Raw genomic sequence first — 10,205 nt, 5'->3', positions numbered from 1 at the left:
ATTTAAAAATTGTTATATTTTTATATGAATTTTTTTAATCAAGATATTTATAAATTACAAAAAATGAATTTTTAATTGATATTTCTTACAAATTAATAAACTACACATATACTTATATACTAAAATATTTTTTTAATAATTACTAACCAAGAAAACATTAATCTATAATATGAATTATTGGTACTAAATGTTATAAAAAAAGATAATTTAAATTACTTACTATTATTAGACACGATTAACAGAGATTTTAAATCATTTATTACACAAGATTTAATTTCAAAAACGTAGAAATAGATTTTTCTTTCTTTTTAAATATTTTTATTATTAAAGAATTTTATAGATTAAAAAAATGTTAAGATAATATTTTTCATTCATATTTCTGTACGTACTGTACATTGTCATGTTGTATTTTATAAAAAAAAGTCGAATTTCAATTTCAATTTCTTTGCAACTGGAACAATTAATATATAATCATTTTTATCTATCGAGTATGAAACGATTAATTGTAAATTAAATCGTTTCGTATAAATGAAATAATATTAAAGAAGTTACATTCGAATACATACATAATTCTATTTTATATTAATACATTTGACTCTTTTGTTTATATTTACATTTTGAATTTATATTCTTAAATTAACAATAAAAATCAATTTTCATCTAGTTAATATAAAAATTAACAGTTGCAAAAAAAATTGAAAGTATACATTTTATGGAAGTATAAGATTATATATTGTAAATTATTTTTTACTAACAACGACAGAAATATTTAATGTTTGTTTACTTAATTTTAATAGTTCATCAATAATTATTTAAAAAAAAATTGATAACATTATTACTGTGCAATAATCAATCTTCATATTTTTCATTTTGTACACGCTATTTTTTGTTATATGCGACATATCCTAAAGCGTGCTGTGTATGTATATCGGAAAGCTGAACGCTACTCTGCATCAGCTTTTACTGAACTTTCCTCATCATGAGCAGGGCTATGCCATGTCAATCGTTCTTCATAAAACTTTATTACGATTTGTGGACATTTTTCATTGGCAATTCGAGCAGGAACTAAATCTGCATCATCTGTTCCTTTCCATTTCATTAAAAACATTAATTCTCCACTTGAATCTGTTGCACCAATAATACGTTCAGGTTCCAAATTTCTATCAAAACCTACATAAAATTGAAATATAATGGTTAAAAATGTGTTACATGTATATTATTTAAATACATTAAAAACAAAAACAAATATTACCTTCAGGTTTCTTTTCTTCAGTTACTTTTTTCTTAGTATGAGTAGGTAAAGGCCCACTTGAACTTTTTCGTTTCTTTTGTTCTTTGTCTTCATATCGTTTACCAGCTGCAGCTGCTTCTTTCTTTTTTCGTTGTTCTTCAAATTGTGCAATTAGATCTGGACAATCAAGATTTTCTTCTGGCTCCCACGTGTTTTCTTCATTTGAGTATCCTTTCCATTTTAAAAAATATTCAACCTGAATGATAATAATGACAATCAATGAATGATTATTTTAAACTATACAAAAAAAAATAAAAAGATATATACTATAATAAGTTTAGTTTAAACTTTAATCAATTTTTATATAATATATTTATATAAGATCGAAAGGAAATTACATAAAAATCTAAAAAACTAAATTTATTATTATTAAATAAACTAAATATATTGCATATTTGCATACTATTTTCAGATACTGTGTGTGTGCGTGTATGTGTGTGTGTATATATATATTTATATATATTTATGTATTGAAATTACATACTTTTCCTTTAACTACTCTCCTGTCTAAAACTTTCTCAACACTAAATTCTTCTCCTCCTGCAGTTTCTGCAGGGGATGAATCCTTTCCTTTGCTCATTCTGCAAATATATTTTATGATACAGAAAAAAAATATTAAAATAGAAATCATAAACTAAATAACAAATGAAGTTAAAAATATAAATGAAGTTACAATTAAAATAAGTAGTACAATTGATTAGATTTACAATTGATTAGATTAGATAAACAATGTAGTGATAATGAAGATAACTTTGGAAAAAAATTATTTTAATATAAAATGATAATACACATCATAATTTTATAAGAAAAAAGCTTTGAAGATACTAAAAGATGAATATGATGCAAAATGGCGGTACGATAGCCGGGAAGTAATCAAAGATTTTTCTTATAAATTTATTTGAAAATTTAGAAATAAATAACACAAATTTGAATTACGTTTTATTATGATTGTGTCTGTTAAATCATAATTTTTAGTTGATGTACTTACTTAGACAATAGCTATAAAATACAAGAAATAACTACGAACAACGCGGCGGGATTTCTAGCACTTTAGCGTCTTATTACCGCGTTGCCGCGAAAAATAACAGAAGGACCAACATAAATCAAAAAAAAGATTATATTAAATTGTGAATGACATTGAAAAATTAATTTATTATTTAATGTACAGATATCCTGAGATTGTTCTAATTGTATAAATAGTAATTAAATATAGAAAATTTTATAATCATTGCAATCATATAATATTAAAGTATATATTTTTATTATCATAGTTTTTTTTGGAATGTCATGACTTATAAATTTGAAATATTTATACGTTAAGTTTTTTTTTTGTTGATTAATATTTATTTAATAATTTTAATGTAATAAGCGTCAATAAAATAAAATATATAACTTTTTGACTTTTAATTAAAATGGTGCTTTTATTAATATTTTATGGTGTAAAGTAATTGTTTTTAAAATTAATTTTTACAAAAAAATAATTTAACTAAATGAAAAGTATTTTTAAATTTTTTGTGTATTCACAGTAATATAATATACACTATTTATATAAAAAACTATTATAGAATTATATTAAAAAATATTTGTTTTTATTATGAAAATACTTTTAATATTATATGTGATGTTAAAAATAATTTTAATAGATGGCACTATTATCTAAAATTTAATATTAAATTTCCGTTCTATAAAAGTTGTGATTTAAACGGCGCTGAAAATTTGGAGTTGGCAAGGTCTTTCAAGGTATTGTTAAAATAGAATTTGCAAAGTAATAGTATGTGATAAAATATAATTTATATGTACAATATTAAAATTTTATTTATTTTTTTAAATTTTATTTTATAGAATAATACTCAAAATGGCTGCCCGATCTATCGTTAAATATTTACGTCCAAAAACTGTTGTATCCCAAATTCATAGATGTGCTTCACTTTCTGCATTTGAAATACAACATAAAACTCCAACTATTAAAAAAGTAATGCCTATACCAAAAGCTCATTATGGAGGACGACATACAGTTACTCTTTTACCTGGTGCTGGAATTGGTCCAGAATTGATGAATTATGTAAAAGAGGTACAAAAACAATATTTATATAATTTTAATAAGAAATGATTTTTTAAGTATATGTTTTTATTTCATCTGTTACAATTAAATATTAAATTTTTTAATAGTATATTAATGAAAAAATCTTATATAATTTTTTATATATTTCTTACAGATTTTCAGATATGCAGGTGTACCAGTAGATTTTGAAGATGTAGAAATTGATCCAAATGCAAATGACAATGTTGATTTAGATTATGCTATTACATCAATTCGTAGAAATGGTGTAGCACTAAAAGGAAACATTGAAACTCGTAGTACAGAAGCTGATGTACTTTCTAGAAATGTTGCTCTTCGAAATCAGTTAGATCTTTATGTAAATGTTTTACATTGTGTATCATATCCAGGAGTAAATTCGCGACATAAAAATATTGATATTGTTATTGTTAGACAAAATACTGAGGGGGAATATGCTATGCTAGAACATGAAAGTGTTAAAGGTGTTGTAGAAAGTATGAAAGTTATTACAAGTATTAATTCTGAACGTGTTGCAAGATATGCATTTGAATATGCTAAACGAAATGGAAGAAAAAAAATTACCACAGTTCATAAAGCAAATATAATGAAGCTCTCTGATGGATTATTTTTAGAAATATCGAGAAAAGTTGCAAAAGATTATCCAGATATTACTCATAATGACATGATTATTGATAACACTTGTATGCAATTGGTTTCCAATCCACATCAATTTGATATTATATTAACAACTAATTTATATGGAGCAATTGTATCAAATGTAGTATGTGGTTTATTAGGTGGTGCAGGATTATTAGCAGGTAAAAATTTTGGTGATCATTACACAGTGTTTGAACCAGGTACTCGTAATACTGGTAAACGTATTGCTGGAAAAAATATTGCCAATCCTATTGCAATGTTAAATGCTGCTGTTGACATGTTACGACATCTTGGACATAAGGATCATGCTTCTTTAATTCAGAATGCTATTAACAAAACTATTAATCAAGGTGTTCATACACCTGATCTTGGTGGACAAGCAACAAGTAGAGAAGTTATTGATACGATAATGAATCATATTAAAATAGCATCTAATTAAGACTGATAAGATATATCAGATTAAAAATTAATATAATATAGAAATATACATATAATTTTGCTTTTTAGAAGAGATATTTCATTATCTGATACAATATTTGAATATTTTTTCAGTTGTAGTAGTAACTGTATTTTTTGCTTAAAAAAGATTACAATTAAATTGCGTAAATCGCACAAAATTATATAAAATAATTTTTAAGTAAAGTGACAAATTTGATACCTGTAACATAGTAATATTTTATGTAATATAATATTCTATATATTGAATTAAAGTTTGTAAAGTACATTTTAAAAATTGCAGATTAAATATTGTAATTACTTTTAAAAGACGCGTTTGAGATGTAAATTTTTTTATTTACATCTCATTAAAAATATTTTCTTGCAATTATAGAATGATAAAAAAGAGGTTCATAACTTAAACTTAATAAATAGATAATACTTATCAAAAAAATACTTATGAAAAAAAAAAATCTTAATAAAAATATAATCAAAAAATTAAAATTTTCAAAATTATAAACAATTTTTTGTTCTAATTCGTTCAAAAATAAATGATTTGTTCGAAAGTTGATTCGAAAGCGAATCAATCGTTATTCTTTTTTTCTGATTACAGAATATATTGCTGATTTTTGACATCTCATAAATAAATATGTATCTTTCAAAGAGAACAAGTTATTCGCTTTAATGTTAACAAAAATTCTAGTGAGTACCTAAAAGTTATGAATTCTTTTTTTTATCACATATATTTATATACATATATATATATATATATCTTTAATAATTCTGTTCTAATGATAATTCATTAAAGAAATGATTTATAATAAAATATGTTAATAGATTTAATTTATTTTAATTGAATAAAAATGTTATAGTTAACAATATTTAATATTATTAACAATATTGTTATTATAGAATATATACAAATTATTAAAATCTTGATCTACATATAATAAGTTAATTATATTAATTCTGTAGAAGTTGTAATGCTAGTTCCTCATATGCTTTTAAGTCTGTATTATCTGTTTTAAGAGATGTTCTTTGTTTCTTCTTTTTCATTTTGCATTCGTTTTGCACTATGAGTTTTCTTTTAAATGGTCTGTAAGTATAAAATTACCAAAGATTAAAATCATGCTAGAAATAAAACAAATATATTTTTGTAGATTAATGTATTTAATATTTTATTTATTAAAATGTGTACCTATGTATTTTACTTTCCTCTTCATTTTCCTCTTCACTTTCTTCTTCATTTTCACTTTCCTCTGATTCCGAAATATTTAAAATTTCTTTAGAACTTTCTTGCTGTTTGCCATAAATTTTATCTGGATCTGGTAACCAGGATAAATCTGGATCATTATGCTCATTATCACTACTATAATCCTTTGTAGCATCTTCAATTTCATTTTCATCATCTGTATCATCTTCTTTTTTCTTATTAGCTTTTAATTTGCGTTTTTCTTCTCTATGTTTTTCCTTTATTTTTTCTCTAAATCGTTGTTTATCAAATTTATCTTCTTCGCGTAATATTTGTTTAGCTATTTCTATATTAATACCAGAATCTTCTTCATTTTCGTATTGCCTTGCTAATTCGGAAATTTTAACTTTAGAGGGATTTAGTAATTCCTACAAAATAAGATATTATAATTTTATATATGTGATTATTATATCTGATTTTATTATGATTTTAAAACGAAAACAAAATCAAACCTTTCCCTCTTCATTAAAGACAATTTTTTTATTTGGTAATATTTTTTTTCGAAGAATTTTTTTAGCAACAGCAGCTTTTGTAACTGTTTTTTTTTTATTTGAAGTTTCATCCTCTTTATCATTGATAGCAACTGGTATATCATCAAAATTTATATTTTTTCGTTTCACAGTTAATATATCATCATCATCACTATCATCTATGAAAAAAAGAATATACTACATATATATATATATAAAAAAAATATATAATTCGACAAATGTCAATAATCATTTTTATACCAAGTGTAAAATCATTTAGATTTATTGTTTGAGATATATTTTTTTGTTCCTTCTCTTTATCATTATGATTATAATACTCAATATTTATTTGTTCATTTATATTGCAATTTAACTCATTATGAGAAATAATTTGTTTGTTTTCTTCAGTAGTTAATTGTTTTTTTTGTTCCAGTCTTTGAAGAAATCGAATTCTTGGAGGTATAGCTAAACCTAAAGATCTGAAAATGCAAATTAATTGTAATAATGAAAAAACGATAGCATTTTAATAATTATTATATATATTTTATATTTTACCTTGCAAATAAATCAGTATTCAATATATGAACATTAAAAATTTCTTTATCTTTCATTAAAAAGATCGATCTTACATATGCTACAAATGCTCTTTGAGCACTTTCTTTTAATGAAACATCTCGTGCCAATAATGCTTCCATTTTACGTTGTGGAGATTGTAATTTGTTTGGATTGATTCTAAATAAATATTATTTAGATATTTAAATATATATATATATATATATATAAAATATTACTAATATAAATTATTTATTTAGAAAATAAATTTTAACTTACTGTATCATAGATATTGGTATCTTGCGTTCTTTGAGTTTCTGTACCATTTTTTCTTCAGAAGGTAGCAAAACTAATAAACATTCACCATTTTGTTGAAATCTTGCTGTTCTACCAGCACGATGTATATATGCATTTACATCTTCTGGACAATCCATTTGTATAACCCAATTTACAGCAGGAAAATCTAAAATTTATTTAAATTATAAACATTAAATTTTATATTTTCTTAATATTCATATAAAATTTTTCTTATTTACCTAATCCGCGAGCAGCAATATCAGTCGCAAATAAAACTGCAAATTGTTTTCTACAAAAAGTTTCATAAATTTCCATTCTTTTGAGTTGATGTAAAGTACCATAAAGTGCCAACAAACTTATACCAGGTCTTAATCGACAAAATATTTCATTTATATATTTTACCTTAAAAGATAATCTTATAATTACTCTTAATTTTTAATTAAATCATATATATTAAATATTATATTATATTATATTATACCTGTTTGCAACTAGAAAAAAATATAATAATCTTTTGTTTTAAATGATTTCTTATAAATGACCATAACATTGATATTTTATCTTCTAAAGCACAAACAACATAACTTTGTTGAAGTGTTTCAGGTGTTATATGTTTAGAATGTTCATGTACCGATACATATAAAGGATCTTTTAAACTTAATCTGGCTAAATCTCTTACAGATCTGTTATAAATTAAAACAAATATATATGAATAAATATAATAAAAATAAATAAAGATTATATTTTATTTACTTTTAAATATATATACTTTGTTTGTGTTGCAGAAAACAAAAGAGTTTGTCGTTTTGGAGGTAAATTCTCAATAATAGAATTCATTGTTTGCTCAAAACCCATGTCTAAACATCTATCAGCTTCATCTAATATCAACAGCTACAATTTCAAAAATTAAAAAATAAATATATATATAAATATATATATATCAAATGTTGTTTTTTTACTAATATTAATTATTATTTATTTATATTAATAAATTAATATTTAATTCATATTATATTCATTTAAATAATTTATTTATATTTTTATATTTATTTACCTGCATATTTATACAATCGAATAAAGGATTTTCATCCATATGTTGTAACAAACGACCAGGAGTACATATAACAATATTACATTGATCCATACGTCTTTTTTCAAATTTTAAATCTTTTCCACCAATAATAAGACCAGCTGAAATATCATGATATTGACCAACTTTTCGTAAGGTTTCATAAATTTGATAAGCAAGTTCTCTGGTTGGTGTAATAACAAGTGCCCCAAGACCATCTAATCTTGTCCATTGTTTGCAATATAATATTTCTAAAATCTGAAATAATTTAAAACTTATATTTTTGTTGTAAATTAATTTTGTTACATAAATTTAATTAAATTTTTTACTGGAATAAGAAATGCCAAAGTTTTTCCACTGCCAGTTTTTGCTGCTCCTAAAATATCATTTCCATGCAATGCTAATCCAATACTTTGTCTTTGAATATCTGTCATTTCAAAATAATTACTTTCTGCTAATCCTTTTAAGGTCTTTGATGAAAGTGGAAGATCTGTAAATTTTGTTACCTTTGTTTCATCAATCTGTAAACATGTAAACTTTATGTAAGAACATTATTACAAAATTAAAAAAGAAAATTAGAACTTACAGTATTATATTTTGATTGTAGATTTGCAATTATTTGTGTTTCGGATACTTGTTTCTTTTTTGTTCTATAAATTTTGACTTTTTTTTTCTTTGACATTGTTTTAATTTTTCTTGAAACACGTTGATATAAGCTTTTTACGAGGTTATGTTTATACGTGATGTGCAGTAAAAACACGTGGCAATAGCTAGTAGACACTAGTAACTCACTAGTATTTCTTATTAATAAGAAATAGATGAATACATGAATATCTAAACAATAATTATACATGATAAATAATATTATATGGATTTATATATTTTTTAAATATATTAAAAAAGGAAATATATAAAATCTAAATAAATAAAAATAATTATTTAAATTATAAATTTTTTATTTATAAATTTTAACTTTTAAAATTTCATAGAAATTTTGCATGCCACCTCTTTTCAGATTATATTTTTTTATTATAAAATCGAATTTTCTGACAATGATAATTTTTATTCAAATTTTGTTTGTATAAGAATATAATTGAAGAGCAGATGATATTTTCTTGAAATTTAATATGTTTTATATTTATCTTTTAAGTACTTACATCTTTAAATTGTCATTTTTATATTTACTTATATATAACATATGTAATATATTTTTCGAATACATCTATAATTCCAAGAATATCTTTTGCATATTATATCTCTTTACACATCATTTTCGTTTAAATTATAATTAACGTATCGTTTTCCTTTCTTTCATCTTACAAACATTTAACGGAAATATATTTTGCCGGTAAGTTAGGTGACGAGTGAAAATTTTTGATCAGTGCCATCTCGCGTTTGGATCACCGAAGCTTCGATTTGTTATTAGCATAGCAGAATGTGCAAGGAGGTATGCGAAGTCATAGACAAAGAGACTACTATTGTGAGAGAAAGATAAACAATATCCCCCACCACTTTGAAAACGTAACATGGAAAATTTATTAATTATTCTTCTTCTACTTAAAATTTCGACACTTTTAAGCTCTCATTTTGAAACTAGAACTCCAGGCAACTTTCTCGTAACAATTTTAATATCAAATTCTCTTTAGTTAATTATTTATTAAAGATTAACACATTATATCATATTATACATTCAAATCAAAGACGCCATATGCAAAAATTCATTAATTTTTATTTTATTAACGTATGCGTTAATTATTAATATACAATTAATTATAAACAATTTTATGTTAAAATTGATACGAGAAAGTTGCCTGGAGTTCTAGCTTCAAAATGAGAGCTTAAAAGTGTCGAAATTTTAAATAGAAGAAGAATAATTAATAAATTTTCTATGTTACGTTTTCAAAATGGTGGGGGATGCTGTCTATCTTTCTCTCACAATAGTAGTCTCTTTGTCTATGACTTCGCATACCTCCTTGCACATTCTGCTATGCTAATAACAAATCGAAGCTTCGGTGATCCAAACGCGAGATGGCACTGATCAAAAATTTTCACTCGTCACCTAACTTACCGGCAAAATATATTTCCGTTAAATGTTTGTAAGATGAAAGAAAGGAAAACGATAC

At 23.4% G+C, this 10,205-nt stretch overlaps 3 protein-coding genes across 7 annotated transcripts; 1 reads left to right on the top strand and 2 right to left on the bottom strand.

Moving 5' to 3' along the window:
* Positions 1–12: 12 nt before the first annotated feature.
* On the bottom strand, positions 13–2,954 carry LOC105736552 (chromobox protein homolog 5). Of its 3 annotated transcripts, none has more exons than XM_012491629.3 (4): positions 2,280–2,954; positions 1,776–1,872; positions 1,253–1,487; positions 13–1,170 (listed from the first exon to the last, which is right to left on the bottom strand). In XM_012491629.3, exons 2-4 carry the CDS (start codon positions 1,869–1,871, stop codon positions 944–946), a joined length of 558 nt encoding a protein of 185 aa, XP_012347083.1. In that variant the 5' UTR covers position 1,872; positions 2,280–2,954; the 3' UTR covers positions 13–943. The 3 variants fall into 3 exon arrangements, with proteins under 3 accessions (XP_012347083.1, XP_086763596.1, XP_086763597.1); XM_086907470.1 differs by lacking the exon at positions 2,280–2,954 and adding an exon at positions 1,999–2,176; XM_086907471.1 differs by lacking the exon at positions 2,280–2,954 and adding an exon at positions 1,965–2,166.
* Positions 2,906–5,611, top strand: Idh3g (Isocitrate dehydrogenase (NAD(+)) 3 non-catalytic subunit gamma). Of its 2 annotated transcripts, none has more exons than XM_086907462.1 (3): positions 2,906–3,031; positions 3,134–3,362; positions 3,508–5,611. In XM_086907462.1, the coding sequence occupies exons 2-3, from the start codon at positions 3,147–3,149 to the stop codon at positions 4,444–4,446; spliced, it is 1,155 nt and encodes a 384-aa protein (XP_086763588.1). In that variant the 5' UTR covers positions 2,906–3,031; positions 3,134–3,146; the 3' UTR covers positions 4,447–5,611. The 2 variants fall into 2 exon arrangements, with proteins under 2 accessions (XP_086763588.1, XP_086763589.1); XM_086907463.1 differs by having other exon boundaries at positions 3,003–3,062.
* LOC100863426 (putative ATP-dependent RNA helicase DDX10) lies at positions 5,269–8,883 on the bottom strand. Of its 2 annotated transcripts, none has more exons than XM_012491623.3 (12): positions 8,669–8,883; positions 8,412–8,603; positions 8,068–8,340; positions 7,783–7,904; positions 7,495–7,696; positions 7,253–7,415; positions 6,996–7,179; positions 6,720–6,896; positions 6,426–6,643; positions 6,147–6,343; positions 5,641–6,062; positions 5,269–5,538 (listed from the first exon to the last, which is right to left on the bottom strand). In XM_012491623.3, exons 1-12 carry the CDS (start codon positions 8,762–8,764, stop codon positions 5,406–5,408), a joined length of 2,379 nt encoding a protein of 792 aa, XP_012347077.2. In that variant the 5' UTR covers positions 8,765–8,883; the 3' UTR covers positions 5,269–5,405. The 2 variants fall into 2 exon arrangements, with proteins under 2 accessions (XP_012347077.2, XP_086763587.1); XM_086907461.1 differs by having other exon boundaries at positions 8,412–8,572; positions 8,669–8,809.
* Between the last annotated feature and the right edge of the window lie 1,322 nt (positions 8,884–10,205).

This window comes from Apis florea, unplaced genomic scaffold, assembly GCF_048593485.1.
Source record: "Apis florea isolate Af1SG1 unplaced genomic scaffold, ASM4859348v1 contig_2897_pilon, whole genome shotgun sequence".
Lineage (NCBI taxonomy): Eukaryota > Metazoa > Arthropoda > Insecta > Hymenoptera > Apidae > Apis > Apis florea.
Note: the sequence above shows the minus strand (reverse complement) of the source record. Positions and strands in the feature narration are given on the sequence as shown.